The following is a 20,987-nucleotide window of genomic DNA, read 5'->3' as shown; positions in this document are numbered from 1 at the left end:
AAATTTGTTATATTCCCATACTTTGTTTTGGGTGCTGGCTTGGTGCTCAGGCTACTGCTGGATGTGCTCTATCCTTTGCCCCCCCCCCCATGGGTCATTTCCATCCTGGACTTCGTGTTAGGAATGTCATCATCCTTGTCTTATCTGTACTGGAGTAACACGTTTATGTCAACGGTGCAGAAGTGCTCCTTCGTCTGTTTTGGCCTCCGGAATGAACCCAGCAAATATGATATTATATCCGGTCATGAAGGCATACCAGTTTCCTACTTCACCAGCTGCTGTGTTTGGATGGGCGACTTGATCTGGGTAGAGTCTTGGATGCTGGGTGGTATGATATGTCTTCCACTTCTTAATGATTTAATTCACCGTACTCAAATAGATAATGAGTGACTGAGAAATATTTTATAACCCTCTCCCGAACGTTGCTTCTCCACCACTTTATGTCTGACTTCTTTGGAAAGCTTCTTGGTCTCTATGTTTGCCTTGTTGGTTGACAAAGTGAGTTGCACCTGAAAACTCCTTCGGGAAGTGGGGAGCTTAATTTTTAAGTGAAACCACTGATTACGTAAAGGTGAAACCTATTACACTTGTTTTGTAACCTTTCAAATAAATAATTTGCTACTGAAGTGATTTTAGGGTTAATTAGGCAAAGGCTTTGAATACTTGTACAACTGAGAATTATCTGATTTTTCTGTCAATCTAACTTATTAATCGCATTTTATCTGCAGTTTTTAGCTTTATCACTTGGAGTACTTCGTGAAGACTCTATATGTAAAGTTTGATTTCAAAGCATTGTTAAATAACCTCAGGTGGCATCAAAATGTGAAAACTTTAGAGGGGGGTGAATACTTTTGCAGGCTATTGTATGCATTGCTGGAGTAAGCGAGTGGTTTTATGTATGGTGTGATCGTGTGCTGCTGTGGAATGGTCATCAGCAACTAAGGATTTGTTACATCAGGTGGTCCTGGGATGTCATGGGGAGAGAGGTTATAAAGAGGGATGCCATTGAGAGAGAATGTCACTGCACATGACCATGCCCATACCCTGCTGTCTAGCATACATTCACTTCAAGCATTGATTTCCCTTCCATTTCCCACCAAAATATTCTATTCTTCATTGTATTTAGCCAGGGGTTGTTGACATCTTGTGGTGCACATACCATTATGCATTTTCACGAATATAAAAACAATTGCGCTTGCTTCCAAAGTTAGCATGGATGGAGTAAATTTGAATAAAATCTTGGAGGCCAGGGGGACTGGAAAATAAAATTACTTAGCTTTCTTCGCCTTAGGCTGTAGCTGATGGTCACATGACCCATACCCTCGTGGTGTACTCGTGGTTCAAGTGTGCATCGGTTCCCCTCCAGAATTGCGCGCATCTCTCAAATGGACATGTAGCATGGCAGCAGGTGAGCAAGTGTACTCGCGATCAGAGCCCCAGGAGAGCCACTCCACGGTGTCTATCCTCATGCACAGCACCATTATGTTCGGCAGGGAGATGTGCTACGCGGTCGAGGGAGCTTTCGCTACTCCGGTGTTGCTGAGTGTAGGGTTGCCCCGAAACCTCTACAGCTTGGTATGGTTCATCAGCCCCGTGCTGGGCTTCGTGCTGCAACCTTTGCTGGGCTCAGCCAGTGACACTTGCACCTCACCGTGGGGCCGAAGGCGACCATTCATTCTGATCATGAGTGTGCTCATGCTGATGGGACTTTTGCTTTTCCTCAACAGTGACACAATAGTTGAAGGTCGGTTTCAAATGCAATTTTGGACAAAGACAATACTGTAAATCTAATAAGTGAATATTTTTTTTTCAACAGGTTCGTTGAGATCAATTTTTTTCTTGTTCTTTAACGGACACACTTATTATTCCCACCCTCTTGTGAGTTTTAAAGGGGAGTTTTTGGCACAAGTCTTTCACAGAGACAGCCGACCCAGCCTGAAGTTCCACTAAGTAGATTACATTTGGTACGAGAAGGGCACTCGGTGGAGCGTATACCTCCGCCACGCAATGCCTGATCCACAAGAACATATCAGGCCCATTACATTTTTGAATAAAAATTCTTCTATCCGGATCTGGATTCAAATCTTCACCAAAATCTAACCAATTCGTCATTGTCACACATCCAACCTGTCCACCAGGTTTCGTCCGAATCCATTCACAACTTTTTGAGATATCGTGCTATATATCAGTTTGGCCTGATCTCTCAATGATGAAGAATCACTGAAAAAATTATGAGATCCACATCCGCATTCGGATCTTCACCAACATTGAATCAATTCTTCCTCGTCACACACCCAGCATGTCCACCAAGTTTCGGCTGAATCCGTTCACACCTTTTTTTTGAGATATCATGCTATATATCATTTTGGCCCTGTCTCTCAATGGTGAAGATTCACTTAATAAATTGTAATAACCGGATCCGGATCTGGATCTTCACTAAAATCGAATCAGTTCTTCCTTGCCACACACCCAACCAACCTCTCCACCAAATTTCATCCGAATCCGTCTACAACTTTTCGAGATTTCCTGCACACAAACAGACAAACAAACAGACAGACAGCAGTGAAAACATAACCTCCTCCCACCTTCGATGGTGGAGGTAAATATTTGGCCAAGGTGCCGGCGATAGCTCGCTTACTCTTCGTGAAGTGTCGCTAACATTCACCTGCAACTAATTCTGGCAGACGGGACACCCGGCTTGATGACACCCATCCAAGAGACTGCACACACACTGACATCTCACCAGTTTGGCAGTTCCTAGCTGGGTCGGGATTCAAACTCAGGCTTAAACAACTGAGAAGAGACTATGCTTACCTCTAGGATATCCTGCCATCCAATCATTGGTACATGATTCATTCATATAATTTACATAACATGCACCTGAGAGTTGTTTTTAAAGCTGCCTGCTGGATTCCAATATGGAGAATGCTTTACTTTGTTTCACGTCAGAACTCAGATTGTAAACTTTTGCTCTTGAGTTATGCAAGTGGAGTCGAATAGTGGGAGTGAGATGGCAGGATAGCCAAGAGGTAAGCATAGTCGCTTCTCAGTTGTTTAAACCTCTACTCGCCTCTAAGCGAGTAAGTTTAAAGTTTAAGCACACTCGCCTCTAAACTGTGTTGCCTGTGTTGGAATCCCAACTCAGCTATATAAACTGTCTATACGACATTACTCAAAGTTATGGTTGTAATAGATGTAACTGTTAGATAGCGAATGGATAGTTGACCGAAATCCAATCATGAATTCAGTCTACCGATTGCATGATTACTGAATCGGAGCCTTGCTGCCAATACAAGTGCTGTTGAAGGTAAGTTCAGGAGTTTTTGATTTGGCCAGGGAATGGCACACAATAGCTCAACTGATGCAAAATGAACCGTGGAATTGTCAACGTTCACAAAAGGCACAAGGAATGCTGGCAGATCATGGAACAACCGGCTTAACGTTCGTTCCAAATGATGGCGTGCTCAATGATGTGATGCCCTACCTACTGCTGAGCATCAGGATGACACTTTACATTTTGGTGAGGCGTCGATTGTTGAATATACAGCTCGGAGGGGAGTTATCCTCTGAGCTATCTATCCTCTGCTCATATACGTTCAGCAAATCTAAGAAGAGCCATTGAAAGCAAAGTGAAGTCTGTGTCGCGTGAGAAATTCTCACCTGTTTTTAAAAACGTTATTTACAGCTTTTGAGGATGTGGACTGAATTTGGTGTCGATCAAGTACAGTACAGCAAGTACCTCCTTAACAAATTGGAAATAGCACACCTGCAGTAAAATTAATGAACTCCACTCTTTGTTGCGCACAACTCACACCTGTCTCAGAAATCCAATTTTGCCGTGTTTTGATAGGAAATCTCTAGTTTTGCACAGGAATGAAACTGTGCTGAGAATGATTGATTTGGATCTTTGGAATGAATATACTGACAAATGGCTTCGTGTTGTGAAAAGTGCACAGTTTGTTGGATGACGTTGGTGCTGCTTTCATCCAGTGGTTGCCGGAAAAGTGGAGACTTTTTGGCCGATCGCCATCACTATGCTTGGTATCGTCCTCTTCGACTTTTCAGCAGATTTGATCGATGGACCAATTAAGGCCTATCTCTTTGACGTGTGCTCCCATGCAGACAAGTTGCGGGGTCTACACTGCCAGGCTTTGCTCACAGGTGTGAACCGACACGTGGTGACCGAGTCGTTATGGTTCCCGGAGGGAGGCATTAAGTGTTTAGTATTCGTATACTTGCAATTGGTATTCACTTTGTGGTGTCCTGCTATTTGAAGAATAATTTTTTCCATTAATTGCTAGTGTTGGACCGAGTCCGAAATGGGGGCTTATGTATTTGGTCTCGTCCATCTGTGCGTCCATCCGTCCATCCACATCCATATCTCGGAAATGTATGGACCGATTTTGTTCAAACTTGGCACTAAGACGATACATGATGATATACATAAACACATCATTTTGTTTCACAACTCCTTCAAAGATGGCCGATTAGGAGCCATCTTAGTTGTAAAAACCCGAAGTTGAACACATCCTCAACCATTTCTCAGACATGCATTTATCGATCTTATTCAAACCTGGAACACAGACAATGAACGATGACTTGCATAAGAACGTCATTTGTTTTCTCGATTGGATCCAAGATGGCCGACTGGCAGCCATTTCGTTATTTAAACGAGTCCCCAACCATTTCTCAGACACGCATGGTTCCATTTTGTTTAAACTTGGCACAAGCACAGTAAATGACTGCATACACACGCACGTCACTTTATTTTGTGATCTAATCAAAGATGGCCGACTAGTAGACTGGCGGCCATTTTAGTTGTAAAAAAATGCCTGATCTTGAACACGTCTTCAACCATTTCTCGACATGCATTTACCGATCTTGTTCAAACTTGGCACAAAGATAATGAATGATGCCCGACAGATGCACGTCATTGTTTTTCGACATCAGATCCAAGATTGCAACTGGCAGCCATTTTGTTACTTAAACCTGGCCCCAGCCATTTCTTGAACATACATTTGTTGTTTGGTGCTTTTGTTCAAACTTGGCAAATTGCACATATTACAAATGTCACAAATGTTCTTCCATGTCACATGACCACACTCAAGTCAGTTGCGCATACACATAACTTTTGTAAATATAGGCTAGCCCTTTAACTCCGTACAGCAAAATTACTAAAACCAAGGGGGCTATGACATTTTATGTCTTTTTCTCGTTGTTTCATTTTTAATTATTTAATCTTTCTATTATTTTTTGTTTGTTTGTTTGTTTTAGTTTTGTTTTTTTATTTCAATTTTTTAATTTTCCCAATTTTCCTTTATTTAATTTTATATTTTCAATTATTTTTTTATTGTTCCCAGAGGGAGGAATTAAGTGTTTAGTCTTGGTGTTTATGATTCCCAGAGAGAGACATCAAGTGCTACCAAATGGCTAATGCAGTAAACCCTCATGTATCGTGGGTTCTCATATCGCCGGTTTTGACCAATCGTGGGTAACCTATTGTGTTTCAGTTTCATTATCGCAGTATTTCATTTCAACCAATCATCGAAATGGACGTTTGTGCTATTTCATGACAAAATGAAACAAGTGGGTTTGGAGATGAGTCATAATTTGCATCCGTCCTGTGTGTTTACAATTATCTCCCATTTTGAGCCTTATGTAGTTTCTCGCACACCACTTTTAATGGTACCCACACAGACAGCAATGGACATACTTAGTTCTGCCAAAAGGCAGAGAAAGGTCATGACGTTGGGTGAAAGATCGAGTTGTTAGATCTGTTGGCTTAAGGTGAAAATGCAACATCTGTCGGCCACCATAACTGGGTCAATGATTGTAGGTAGAACCTTCCCCATTGTACTCTTCCTCATTCCTAAACCTTCATGTTCCTTCAAACATCGTTTCCAAACCTTCATTTTCCAACTCCATATTCAAAAATTATTCCCAAACCCTCACTTTCCAACACACATACACGAACCTCATTCCAAAACCATTATTTTCTGACACCTGTACTCAAACACCCATTCCCAAACCCTTAATTTCTGACACCCATTCTCAAATATTCATTCCCAAACTATTATTTTCCGACACCTGCTCTGAAACACCCATTTCCAAACCCTTAATTTATGACACCTGTACTCGAACCAACATTCCCAAACCCTTAATTTATGACACCTGTACTCGAACCAACATTCCCAAACCCTTAATTTACGACACACGGACTTGAACCCTGGTTCTCATGCTTCATTCTCAAACACACATTCTCAACCACAGCTCATGAAACTAATTGAGGTGAAGGGATTTATGCCGGAGCAGGTTTTTAACACTGATGAGACGGGATTATTCTGGAAGAGGATGCCGTACCTTGTACCTTCCTCACCAAGCAGGAAAGATCGGGGTTCAAGGTCAGGTGGTTAAGTATCATGTTACCCTTCTTCATTGTGGCAATGGTGGAGGCAACTTTGTCATAAAGCTGATGCTGCCTTTCCGATCGCTGAATCAACTTATCTGCTCCCTCTCCTCCCTTCTCCTGCTCCCTGTGCATCCTTCCCTTGCTCATTACTCACACTTTCCCCACTACCTTTTCCCTGCTCCACCCTTCCCCCGCTCCCCTTTCCCCGCTCCCCATCACCATTTCCCCTCTCTACCCTGCCCCCTCTAACAGCATCATCCCAAGCTAAGTCTTGTGTTTTCTAGTTATGGCAGAGTACAGTGAGTGAACATAATGTTCTTTCCCTCACCCACATCGCTGTTTTGTAATAAATTAAAAAGGTAAAAGTCTTATGCTTTTATTGAACTTACACTGTATTTATTGTATTTACATGTTTATTTCAATGTTAACACAATTTAAATAAACATATATATATATATATATATATATATATATATATATATATATATATATATATATATATATATATATATACACATGTTTCTTGGTTCATGAGCGCCAGCCAGAGAGACCACAATATTCGTTATGTCTGTGTGTCTGTCTGTCCAGAGCATAACTCCGTAGACTTTGATCCGATCTTGATGAAACTTAGTTATGTGTTCGATATCAATGTCGAGTTGTGTTTTCCTGGATGAGGGTGTGCTACACCCATTGTGGGCGGAGCCACGCCCCAAAAATAGCCATTCTTAGGGGGTAGTCAGATTAAAAATCTATCTACTCCGAGGGAATTGACGAAATGGAATGGGTTCTTTGGTATTTGAATAGCAAAATGAATTATCTAAAACTTGTCGTCCGATTTTTCATTTTCGTCCCAAGGTCAAGGTCACAAGGTAAAAAAAATTTAGAAAATTGCGAATTTTGACATAAAAATCATACGACCGCCCAAACTTTGAGAGCTAGGATGACAATATTTTTTATGCATAATCTTGAGGTCATTTCCTTCCTTAAGTCCTCAAACCATTTTGCTCGATCTTGAACACCTTGCCCGTGACGCCCCCTTCGAGTTTGTTTTTACGCTGATTTCATCAAAGTATGGATAATCCAAGGAATGAGAAATGCCATATAGCCTATATGACGTTCTATTGTTCCTGGAATGCTCCAGAGGAAGTTTTGCACCAAAGGTCATAATCCTTGACCATTGACCTTTAAAGGAAACAAAGGTCAAATTTTCAAAGTTGTGGGAATCATACCAGGTTTTCGACCTTCTTTGACGAACTAACTCCAATAATCTATAGCACGTATCCTCTTTCCTTATTTTAATGTCCACAACATTGTTTTGTGACCTTTAAAGGTTATGCAAAGGTCAAATTTTGAAAGTTGTTGGACAAAACCGGGTTTTCGACATTTTGCAGCGAATAACCTGTCACTCGTTCCACATCATGTTGATCATTTTTATAACTTGGTCAAAAATTATCACATTGTCTCATCCTTGACTTCTGAAATGATCTACATCGTCAAATACCGCTCGTGAACCATCGTCATCTTCAGGCTTGTTTAAATTGTAATGTATTTATTTCTGGCTGACATCGATATTCCTTGATATTTTCTCGAAGCCCACGAGCTGAGCCCCCTTTTCCCCATTGCCCTTTGGTTTCCATAATCGCGGTTTTAACTATCATGGCATTTTCCAGGAATCTAATCCCCACGATATTTGAGGTTTTCCTGTATTACGAGTTAGTTATTCCGAGAACCATCAGCAATCTTCAATTGCAGCTCCCTCGTTGTTAAAATCAAATTAGAAAATTTGGAATGCAATTTGTAAATTTTCTGTAACATTACCTCTGCATTATTTTCACTCCATTATAACTTTTCACAGTGTTGTTTAAAATTGGACCGCTAATACAAATTAATCACAGACTGCTCACCAAGCAACACTGATACCATTTATTATTGCCCAGAAATACACTTAGTGATCTTGCATTAATCTTGTACATTTCAAGAAGTTGCTGTTGTCCACAGGTCTTGGAGGTGTCCTCGGTTACCTCATTGGGACAGTGGACTGGGAAACCACGATTCTTGGACGGCTCCTGGACTCAGAGTACCACGTCATTTTTATTTTTGTGTTTGTGATCTACTCACTCTGCCTCCTCATCCATCTCTGCAGCATCTCAGAGATTTCCCTGGCTCCAGCATTGAGTGTTGAGAACTTTCCCAGTGGAATGAAAAGGCCAAAAGCAAATATGGTCAGTAGAAAAAAAAAGTCTTCAGTAAGACGAAATTGCTAGAAATGTATCATAATCCATGACCATACTCTGTTTCCAGAGTATCACTTCTGCCAAAGCAGTTTCTCTGATTGCTCAGAAAACTATGAAATATCACCACTCAGGTACATGGTGCTATAGGTTAAGGCTGGAATTTTGAATTTAGATTCAGCGACCAGCACTTGACAGCCTTCTGTTTGATGAAAGAGTGGAATCTTTAAAATTAATCAACTAATGCAGATGTTTCCCCAGCAGAGTGTCCGTCTGAGAGACGTCATACTCATCCATTCAACGCCTTCCCTGTGAAGTACAAATCTGACGGTTTATAGTCATGATGACAATCTAACATAGACGAAATAACTCAAAGGGGAGTACACTAGTCTGAGCAAATTACCAGTCCCTTGAGGTGTGTAGGTGTATTTAAGCTGTGTAATAGCCAGGGCAGCGATAGATTGCTTCATTAAATTAGACAATCCTATAGCATGAATCTCTTGCGAAGGAATGAAGTCACTTATGGTAAAAAAGATGTCCAGAGCTTCATTTAAATTTCAATAAAACAGGTACTGTAAATCCTATGACAAAGTGAAACAATAATTATATGTCCATATATATATTTGACCTGCTATGGCAAAACCCAACACTTGGTGGCAAAAATCAAACTTGAGCTTTTGTTATCACTGGATAAAGTGAAGAATTTCCTTTTAAATGAAACCTTATTCAAAGATATTGGTTGAAATTTGACGAAGTTATGGCTATTTTACTTATTTCATCCACCGAAAGTCAATATCGAGATAATGCCACTTAAACTTTCATTTAAAATTAAAATTTCACAAACAAATCATGCACACATTCACTCCATAGCAACGACAATAACCAGATTAGCTACAGACTTGAAATTTCACAGGCATAATGGACACATATCAGACTGTAATTTCTCTAAAAATGATGAAGTTTGAGTAATTTTTAATAAAGTTATGGTGATTCAACAAACAATAAAAAACTAAAGAATTTCGATGGTTGCAGTTTGATAACATGCATGATTGAAAAATTAATTTTAAAATACTTTCTGAGCAGCTTTGGAGTTGATTTTTTTTGTCAAAATAATCCAGAATAAATTCCCTATCCGATTGTGCTAACATCTCAAGTTGGTCCCTAAGGTAAAATTTCGTGTTCGGAGGCTGCGACAGCGTAATGGGATTTTCCGAGAAGTGTTGGGTTTTGGTATAGCAGGTCACTCACACATATATATATATATATATATATATATATATATATATATATATATATATATATATATATATATATATATACATATATATGTAGTAGCATATACCCGTGCTCCGCACGGAGTTGAATGGGTGGCAAAAGGTGGATGAGGCATAATAGTTGATGTTATGGGAAGCTGGGGAGGGTGTTATTAGGGATGTGATGCACTCTGGTTAACTCTCCTTAGTTTTCTAAAGGACCTCCCAGTAGATGACATTTTGGGTGAGTGTCTTGTTGCTGAATAGTTATTGTAAGTAATTATTGTCCACTTTGATAGATGTATAGGAGTAACCTCTTGCACGTGAAAATGCAACATATAGTTGGCCATGGGAGAACACGGGGGCTGGGAGGTATATTCCGAGTTTGTCAAATGTTTGGCCCTGGGATTTGTTTATGGTCATCGAGTATGCGAGTCTGACTGGAAATTGTATCCTCTGCAGCGTGAATGGAAGGTTGGCGTCTGATGGGACAAGTTTAACTCGTGGGATGAGGACTGTTTGTGTGACGTGGCTTCCTGTGAGGATTTCGGCATCCAGTACATGCTCATGGAGGTGCCTAATGTATAGTCTTGTGCCATTGCACAGTCCTTTGGTAATGTCCAGGTTGCGTAATAGCATGATTATTGCACCTGGTTTTAAAATGAGACGATGCGGTGGCATGCCGGTTGGGGTGATAGAGTGAAGGAATTCCATTGGGTAGTTATTGGCTTCATTTTCATCATGTGAGAAGGACTTGTCTGCACTGGTGTAGGTTTTTGCCAGACCTGGGAGTTTTTTTATGACTGTCATTCAGCGTCAATGTTGTCTCATTGAGTGGTGTCAGAATCACAGTGTTGGACAGTGCCTGAGGATCGGTTACATTTGTGAAAACAGCATCCACTATGTTGTCTTGTTCGGTGACGATGTTGCACTGGGGTGGGATTTCGATGGATGATGGTGGTGCATTGGTCAGCTGACTGTGGAGTTTGCCGTTGCCTAATTGTAGGAGCCATTGTGCGTGGTGTTGTTGATTTTCATGTGTCCTCATATCTTTTGTCAGCTTCACAATCTTGAAATGTGGCCATAGTGAAGAATGTTTGAGGCAGTTTTCAATAATGACAGTTTGTGATTGTTTTGGGACAACAGGTAACACTTGGCGAAAGTCTCCTCCCATGAGGAATACTTTTCCTCTGAATGGAGCATTTATGCCAGTGATGTCTTGTAACATTCTGTCGATTGCTTGGAGAGCATTTGCTGGCACCATGGAGGCTCCATCAACAATGAAGAGAGAGACTGATCAGAGGTAATGGGCATGCTTTGATACTGGAGAAATGTTGCAGGTGCTGGTGTCGAGGACTGGCACAGGAAGTTTGAAGAGATTGTGGACAGTTCTTCCTCCAGAGAGAAGTGTGGCGGCAATTCCTGTCCATGCAGATGATGCAACTTGGATGGATTTACTCTGGTAACAGGTGATGAGTGTGTTATACACTGTTGTTTTGCCACTCCTGCCTGTACCATCTAAGAAGTAACATCGACTGGATGCTGTATGGTGTCGAAAAAGTGAATCTAGATCTTGGAGCACTTGGTCAACTAAGGTGCGTTGGTCTTCGTCGAGGTGCATTTGGGCTTTTTCAGTTTCTGCTGCAACATCGATGTCTTCTGAGGAGAGATGTTCAATATCTAGTGGGTTAACATCTGGTATTCCTAATGCTGATAAACTTGTCCCATTTTGTTGCAGAAACCTGTTGATGTCTTGAAGGGCTAATTGTGTCGCTATGTGGGTGGAATATTGGCGATGGGTGTAATCTTCAATCATGGCATTCTGGTGTTTTTCCCAAAGTTGCTGGGGGTTGGTTGGGTCACAATATATACAAATTGTGGTGAAAAGGGATCGCAGCTGTTGCGGCATTTGGAGGAGAGTTGTTTCAGAGAGAGCTTTATCCCATTCGGTGTCATCAATCAGGAGGTGTCTATGTATACATGCTTCTTTGATTGTGTCAGAGACTTGGCCGTCAACTGTTCGCAGGTCTTCAAATGAGGTTGGGCCAGGCACGTGGAGCAGGAGGAGACGGAGACAGTATCGTTCCATGTCTTTGGGGCTGATGGAATACATGCGGCCTATAATGGTTTCAGTGCCTCGTTGTCTTGGTCGCCATTCTTGTGTGGATTTGTTGAAGACGTAGTGGTTTGACAATTGATGATAGCAGAGGTCAGTGGGTTGCTGTATGTTGAGTTTGAAGAATGCTGTTAGCATTGTGTCCTTGTTGGTGGAGGCTTCTGCTGCAGCATTGTGGTTTCCCAGGGTGAAGTAAACTGGTTGCTGGCTGGGTAGATGGAGGGTGAGCCTGATGATGGCATGAGATTGGTGGTGCATTTTGCATTCAGCCATTCTCCAATAAGCCTCTGGTGCACTGATGTATCTGGCATCAATAAAGGTGGCAACTTCATCGTGATGGAGCTGATCACTTTATGTGACCTGGATGTTGGCGCAGTCATGGACTTTGTAAACATACTTAACCCTTAGATGCATGCGTGCAAAAAGATATTGCAAGAAAACAGCCAAACTGGGTCATTTTTGACCCACTTATGCATCTAAGGGTTAAATAAGTATTTTACACTCTTGATTGTAGTGCAGGCCTCGAGGTTGATATGGGCTTGGTATTTCTGGGATAAGTAAGTGTTGTACGGTACAATCCATCGGTTGTCTACTTGGTGCCGGCCGATGGTGATTGTGCAACCGTTATCTGACCTCTTATACAGTGGGTAGCCATCAGTTTCCAGTGCAGTTGTTTCCCAGAACTCCTTAGGATAGTCCTTTGTGCATTTGTCATCTCACATACATGGTGCGTGTTTATTGAGGAGTCCACATGGACCGTGAACCATGGTTGTCTTGATGACTTGGAACAACTCGGGATGTTGTGTTGGATCAGGTATTTCAGCTGATATAATGCTGTCGATGTCAGCTGGCTCTCTTAATTTGCTATTGTCTGCCAAAATGATGAGTCGATGACAATGTGGGAGAACACGTTTTTGGAACTTGATCACATAGATATGCGTGACCGGTTTGCCGAGTACATGTTTTTTTTTCTTATGTCCGTCATGAGTTCATGTAGGTGCTGTTGAAACACTCTGGCAACAATGTTTGGTCGATCTTGCGCTTGTTGGCCAGGGAGGAGGGCTTTTTGCACATCTTGGCATTTGGGATTGCATGTAAAAATGAGGAATAAATCTGGTTTTCTGAATTTAGCAACAATGGCCATGGCATCCTGGTAGGTTTGTTGCATAGCACGTGGTGAACCCTGAAAGGAAGACAGGAGTTCAACAATTTTGCCGGGTTGGAGATTTTGCCTTTCATTCTGAGTGTTTATGTGGTCCATGAGTCCTTGATAAAGCTCAACACGTAGGTCATTCTGTTTTGTTCATATATACTGCAATCTGCCGGCTTTGACACGAATATATGCATCAACAACATACTGTTGGAAAAGCTTTCCACCATAGAAAATTGGGGAGAACAATTCTCGAACTGACAGGCGATGGGCATAGTACTGCAGCAAGTAATGTGTCTTTTTTCTGACCTGTGCTGTTCATCATGTTGCATGTTGTGCTGCCAACATAATTCTCCAAATGGGTAGAAGATGGGGTAAACCATGGGGTCAATGTTCGAGGACAGGTAACAAATATGCTGGGGTGGTTGACCTTTGGGATGCACAACAATATCTCTGTTATGTGGAGGTGCACCATCTGGTTATGAAAAGACAACTGCTATCTCATCTTGCCTTGGATCATTAAATCGCCGCTGGTCACCACCTCTCAAGATGTGCATTGTTATAACAGGTTGTGGTGTTCTATTCTGATCAGCTATGCGGCGATGTTCAGCTTCGACTTGTTGCATTTGTTTGTAGGCTGCTGCATACGGGTTGGTTCGTTGTAGGACATTTTGAAGGAGTGACATGACATCTGGAAGACATTGTTGATTGGCAGGTTGTTACATCCTGGCCTGTAGAGCTTGGCTTGCTTCTAAAATGTACAGTTGGCTATAGCATGGTGTGGTGCCTTGAGGAGCGTAAAGTGAGCCAGACCTGTGTGCACTTGGCCATGAAGTCTGAATGCATCTGGGCCATGGCCTGGTGGGGACACAATGTTGGTGCCAAATGATACGAATGCCATGGAACTATTATCGCTCCGGGTGTTGGCTCTAAAGTTTTGAGCTTGTGGTGTATCTGTTGTGAAAAGGTCTTTGAGTTCAGTTGGGTATGGTGCCAATGGTGGCAATTTAACTTTGCCTTTGTGGCAACAATTGTGGTTTTCCTTTTGAAACAAGTGCATTACAGAATGAACATTTCGTTGTCAATGTTCCAATGGAGAATGGATCGACCTGCAATGGGAATCGTCGGGCAAGGAACTGCACCATGTGTGCTGCAGCATGTCCTGTGCTGGAATTTGGTTGAACATTTTGCTGGGAGACTTGTCCTGATGTATCATTATCAGCATTCTGCGACAGACGATAGCAGGTCATGTATGTTGCTCGGGCTGCCAATCTGCTTTCCCGCTCTTCCTCCGTTTCTTGGTGTTGCTGATCATGTATGCTTTGTAGATTGGCTCTTTGTTGTGAAGGGGTCCTTGCCCCTGTGATGGTCCTTCGATGTCTAGGCATGGCGCATCAATGCTGTGTGAGATCGCATCAATGCTGTGACCTGTCATCATGCTTTAGAGATTCTTGGAATAGAATAAGCAGGTGAAAGTGAACTCTTACTCTGTGTATAGTTTGGCTGGAGTGGATGGAACCTTACCTTTAACTTAGGTGTCAATCAATGAAGTGCAGAAGAGGGTACTGTTGATGTTATGGAGGTGAAAAATAAGGGAAATTATTAAATGTCAATGCATACTGTTCTATGGCATGGTTTGGCAATATTGGTCAATAATGCCGAAGCATAGTTCTAGTCAATGAACCGAAAATGCTGGTCCACTCCAGTCGAGTCGAGTTGAACTGTACTGTATTTTTCAAAGCAAGGAAAGTAGGCCTACTTTGAAGATGAAGATGCGTGGATCGATCCATGCAAAATGCACATGGCACCATAATGCTTCAATCCTCATGGTTGTTTGGTGTTGACATGACATAATACATATGATATAGGCTGAGCCTAGACTGAACAGGAGCATTGGAGGGTGACCGAGAATCAGAATGCAAATTTCAATGAACGGCACTTTTTGGTGCACATCCGACATCAAATTACGCGCAAACGTTAACAGAAATAATATATAGGATGTAATATATACTGAAACGCAAAAGAAACTTACCACTTGTTTGAAATGTAATAAAATTGTAACTGTTCAAAATAAAACAAACCAACAATTGCTAATTGAAACATTGGCATTTTATTGATGACATGTCAAGTTTTTGACCAAGATACACCATCTCATAAGTTTGTTCTACAGTACAGAACAGCACAGGGTAATGTCAGTCCCCTTTCAATAGCGTGTGCGACCCCCATTGTTTTGGATACAGGCAGTACATCGTCGGCGCATACTGCCTTACCAGTCTTTGGATGGATTGCTGCTGGATTCTGTCCCACTCAGTCCTCAATGTCTGAAACCATCTGACTTAGGACCATCTGCCTGTCCTGCCTTGCAGTGGTGACTCTTGGCCTCCCTGATTGAGGTCTATCATCTGCAGAGTTGTGGAGGGTGTCTCTGTCCACCAGGGCCGATATCGTCTGGTGTGAACAGCCAAGGCGATGTGCCACCTCACGGTAGCTCAATCCGCCTTGCAGTATGCCCAAGGCACACTGCCGTTGATCCCTTGACAATCGTGGCATGTTGATTGAAATGCCCATTTTGCAATGGCCTTTTTAAAGCCAATATCAAGACATCATGTGCAGCTCATTAAAATCATCCCGTACCCCTTGGCTAATCACTTACAGTCAAAACGGCTGTTCAACAGCTGTGTTATGAAGTGGCCATTGAAGGTTCAAGTGACTATCCGTGACCGTTTTGTCTGACAGTGAGGACACACACGATTGTCCACAAATAAGTTCACACATTTACTACACACAGTGTTATTGTTGATATTTGAAAGTTTAAAAGGTGGGAAGTTTCTTTTGCGTTTCAGTACAATATATTATACATATAGAAATATACATATATACGAGGTGTGTTCAAAAAGTATCCAACCTTAATTTTTCATGCGTAAACAAATGAAGCTAGAGAGGCATGCTTTGGTACACGTATGTAGGCGATCCTAATTCGTATGCGTGAATATTTTCCCGCCTGCAGAAGCTGTCAGTCACCGACAGACCGCTGATGAGTGAGGAAGTGTAAGTGAGTGCCGTCGGATTTTCGTTTTTGACAAAATGACGGAAAAACTTGAACAACGCTGCTGCATCAAATTTTGTGTAAAGCTTGGTGATTCCCAAGTGGAAACGATCCGCAAGATTCAATAGGCCTTCGGGAACGAAGCAATGGGCACCACACAGATAAAAGAGTGGTACAACCGCTTCAAAGATGGTCGCACATCAGTGGAAAGTGAAGCACGTTCTGGTAGGCCCTCAACATCCCGAAATGAGATCGTCATTGACCAAGTGAGGACCCTGCTGATGCAGGATCGTCGAATCACCATCAGAGAATTTGCAGACGAGGCGGGCGTCAGCATTGGATCCGTTCATTCCATTGTGACTGAGGATTTGGGCTGAAGGAGAATCTCAGCGAAGTTCGTGCCAAAGCTGCTAACGATCGAGCAGAAGCAACTCCGTTTGGAGATCACACAGGACATGCTGGAGACGGTGAACAGTGATCCCAACTTCTTCACCACAGTGATCACTGGCGATGAGACCACAGTGATCCGTCATTTTGTCAAAAACGAAAATCCGACGGCGCTCACTTACACTTCCTCACTCATCTGCGGTCTGTCGGCGACTGACAGCTTCTGCAGGCGGGAAAATATTCACGCATACAAATTAGGATCGCCTACATACGTGCACCAAAGCACGCCTCCCAAGTGGAAACAATCCGCAAGATTCAACAGGCCTTCAGGAACAAAGCAAGATACACCATCTCAAGCCTCAGGAGCTTCATTTGTTTACGCACGAAAAGTTAAGGTTGGATACTTTTTGAACAGACCTCGTACATATATATATATATATATATATATTTGGGGGGGGACTCCCCCTGTATACTCCCTTAGACGCCGATTTTTTTTTTTTTTTTAATGTCGTGAACAAACTTTGGTACATCACGGGTGATAAAGGTTATGGTCAAGTTTCATCGGAATCATGTGTGGAGTTTCAGAGAAGACGTTGTTTACTAAAAGACTAGCAGACAGATAGACTATGGGCAGACTGCAAGCTTCTCACATCCATTAGTCACTGGCACACAAGGAGATTCAGAAAAGCCAAGGAGATACATTTACATTACACAGTCTCCCAAGAAAACAGGCCACCCATTTGCGACAGCTGGCTCTGTCATTAACAAGCTGACACCTCCAATCAACGTTATCAATACACCGAGGACAATAAACCATGATGAGCCAAATCACACTGGCCAATCAGAAACACATAATGAACAGCCAATCAACACTCCACAATAACCAGCCAATGGGGGTTGTAGAGCTCTTTTCAACTCTGCATCCGTTCGTTCAATTTACTTCCTCTTGTCGATGGATGGAGCATGCTACACCAAATATTGAAGCCAACCTTTACTTCTTCTTTTCTTCTTTTGTTTTGGAGTTTTTAAAGTAGTGGGGCAACTTAGCTAAATATAGCATAACAATTGTGCATTTTGTGAGGAAAGCACCAAATTTGGCACACTGGTAGCCTATCATATTATGAACAGATTTGGATATTGGGCCATCTCAAAATTTTTGATGGCAGTGGAAAATGGCTGCCACAGCCATCAGCGGCTGGATTTGAGATGGCCCAATGTCCAAATCTGTACATGATATGTTAGGCTACTAGTGTGCCAAACTTGGTGCTTTCCTCACAAAATGCACAATTGTTATGCTATATTTAGCGAAGTTGCCCCACTAAAGTATAACGAATATGAACAGTCCTTGTTGGAGCTAATACATGGTGCAAACCATAAACGTGTGTGTGTGTGTGTGTGTGTGTGTGTGTGTGTGTGTGTGTGTGTGTGTGTGTGTGTGTGTGTGTGTGTGTGTGTGTGTGTGTGTGTGTGTGTGTGTGTGTGTGTGTGTGTGTGTGTGTGTGTGTGTGTGTTGATATTAAGAATACACAAATGGGCAATTAGTTATTTTGCATTCGACTGAAGCAATATATAACAACTTGCTTTTGTTTAAGAATACAACGTCAAACCACCGATGAGTTTCTTACCAACATCCAACATAAGATACCCCTTCATACATGTACCCTTCCAGCCTCCATAAAGGTCCAGGTTTATAAAGGTCTGCAATGCAATTGTGGCAAAAAGCACAGTCAGAGGACTATACCATCCAATTTTAGAAGGCGTTCTGCCCGTTTACCTGAAGTTATTGACCATCAATCATCCAAATTTTTGGAGAGGATGGTGATCTGTAGTCCATTTTGAATGGATTCTAAACTTTGACTGCTCACCTTGGTTGCATTGTCATCCTCAATCCTCATGTTGCAATCATCATCATCAGGTGAAGAATACTGCATTCCTGTTTGGTTTAAGCATTTCCTGTTTGTGGTCCATTTGCAGGCACCATGTCGACCAACAATGACTTTCACATTGCTCCTGAAGACCCTGGCAAACCTTCCCTCTCCCCTCCGGTGCCTGTGTATCAGCCACCTACTGGGATGGACCGCCTTCCTCGCTGTAATGCTCTTCTTCACAGATTTCATGGGCCAGGTTCGTTTTTGTTCCATGATTGTTGACGGAAGATGTTTATGATACTGTACTGTATTACAAAAATTGTATAGTTTTTTTTGTAATTTGCTTTCTTGTTTGAAAATATTTTGTAATACAATGCATTATTTTTTATTATCCTTTTTTGGGGGAGGCAAAGGCAGTGAGATGAAAATTAAATCAATACAGACGACACATTCACTATTTAAATAACCATTTAATTGACAATATAACAATCAGAATCACACAATGTCCACCAGCACAGAACATGAACACAATCGTACAGATTACACCTATCCACTCACAGTCAACCTACTATTTCTCACCTGCACTACTGTATCCCCGCTATCCCAATGATACAAGGATTTACAGAAGTCACTTTGACACAAGAGGAGGTCATTTGGCCCATGATTCCTGCGCTACACCAACACACTGTTAATTAAATATGTCAGTTTAACCCTCTTGCACTCTTGAGACTGGATGACCAGTGGTTCGAATCCTGGCCGAGTCATACCAAAGACAAATATGGTATGTGCCGCTTCATTGCTTGATGCTCACCATTTTAAAAGGATAAATCACAAACAACCATAGGTTGGTAACCATTATGTACACTTGATGGGTCTAATAGCCTGGCCCGTTTCATCTTGCAGTGCCTTTGAATGCTTTAGTTGGCAGATATGTTGGTGCTCTATACCAGACTCTATGGCACAATGGTTCCAGCGTCCGCTCTGATTCTGGGAGGTCGGTAGAGTTCAAACGAGTTCAAACCCTTGTCGAATCATATCAAAGACTTTTTGTTTAACGGTACGTGTTGTGCTTCCTTGCTTGGTGCTCAGCATTTTAAAGGATAGAGCACGGACAAACAACGTTGGGAAGGCAATGGCAAATCAGCCAGGATAACCCTTGCCAAGAAACTGCTTTGGCAGCACCGACGCTATGTCAAGAAGTATGGTACATCAAAATTAGAGGTGCTGGGAGTGTGGAGGAGGACAGTGGGATAGCCACAGGGACATCATCACCTGGGTGTTATTTTCCCCCCACCACCGAAGATGGACGGTAGTTATGTTTACACACCTGTCTGTCTGTCTGTCTGTCTGTCTGTCTGTCTGCTTGTTTGTGAGCAGGATATCTCAAAAAGTTGTGGATGGCTGTAGACAAAATTTGGGACGAAATATCGGCCAAGCACGTGTGTGTGTGTGTGTGTGTGTGTGTGTGTGTGTGTGTGTGTGTGTGTGTGTGTGTGTGTGTGTGTGTGTGTGTGTTCGTTCATAAAGCATAACATTCTCTCCGCTAACTTCCCTACCCCCACCCCTCTCTGTCGTTGTCCTGTCCTTGGTCTACCCCCTTCCAATGCAGTGCAACACCCTCCTCTCACACCTCTCTCACTCTCCCCTCTCCACTCTCTCTCTGTCACTGGACTATCCAGACAGTGGTTTTGTCAAAACGGTGGTTATCTCCATAAATGTCTGGATGGTGGTTATGTCCAGGATGGAGTTTGTCTCCACACGTGTCCAGACGGAGTTTGTCTCCGCACATGTCCAGATGGAGTTTGTCTCCGCACGTGTCCGAAATGTGTTTGTATCCGGACGGTGTTTGTCTCCAGACAGTGTTTATCTCCGGGCATGTCCAGGCAGTGTTTGTCTCTGGGTGGTATTTATAGTATGACCGGTATAACATGGATTTCAGACATTATTTTGTTCCCATCTTCACTGCTATTCTATGCAGAATCATTTTGATGAGAAAATGTGAATCGTAATTACTGCTTCACCACACGTCTACCTTCCCTTCCTCTCACCTCACACTGCCTTTCCTTCCTCCATCCCTCCTCACTCTCCCTCCCTCCTCTTTCTGTCTCTTCCTTCTCAATATTCCCAGTCAGCAAAGTGATGGGTGCTATTTGCTATCACATACACATATATATATATATATTGGGTGTCCCAAAAAAAATACAACTTTTAAAATGCTTTGTTTACCCCTAAAAAAGCAGTAATTTTGTCACTAATGCTTCATTTCTTGTTGCAGAGACCCTAAAGTTTATTTTTATACCAAGCAAGCGGCAGAAAAATGACAAGACTGACCGTACAACAACGGACGAAAATTGTTGGACTTTGGCACCAGACGAAAAGTGTCATATAGGTGCAACGTCTTTACTCGAGACATTTCGGTATCCACTTGAGCCATGCACCAAACTTTCGGACAATAAAGTGCACCATCGCGAAGTTTACCAATGTGGGAACCATCTGTGACCTTCACAAGGGTCACAATGGTCGGAAG

General features: G+C 42.3%; 1 protein-coding gene across 1 annotated transcript in view; it reads left to right on the top strand.

Moving 5' to 3' along the window:
- Window positions 1–1,398: 1,398 nt before the first annotated feature.
- Window positions 1,399–20,987, top strand: part of SLC45A2 (solute carrier family 45 member 2) — a 31,201-nt gene continuing 11,612 nt past the window's right edge. The window contains exons 1-5 of the mRNA XM_085847956.1: window positions 1,399–1,744; window positions 2,299–2,301; window positions 3,991–4,161; window positions 8,408–8,493; window positions 18,567–18,716. Of these exons, the coding sequence (XP_085704082.1) occupies window positions 1,399–1,744; window positions 2,299–2,301; window positions 3,991–4,161; window positions 8,408–8,493; window positions 18,567–18,716 (756 nt within the window). The remainder of the gene's footprint in view (window positions 1,745–2,298; window positions 2,302–3,990; window positions 4,162–8,407; window positions 8,494–18,566; window positions 18,717–20,987) is intronic.

The sequence above is a fragment of the Eptatretus burgeri genome, chromosome 11 (assembly GCF_056783735.1).
Source record: "Eptatretus burgeri isolate ZD-2024b chromosome 11, Ebu_testis_v1, whole genome shotgun sequence".
Taxonomy (NCBI): Eukaryota; Metazoa; Chordata; class Myxini; order Myxiniformes; family Myxinidae; genus Eptatretus; species Eptatretus burgeri.
This window is presented reverse-complemented; position numbering and strand designations above follow the sequence as displayed.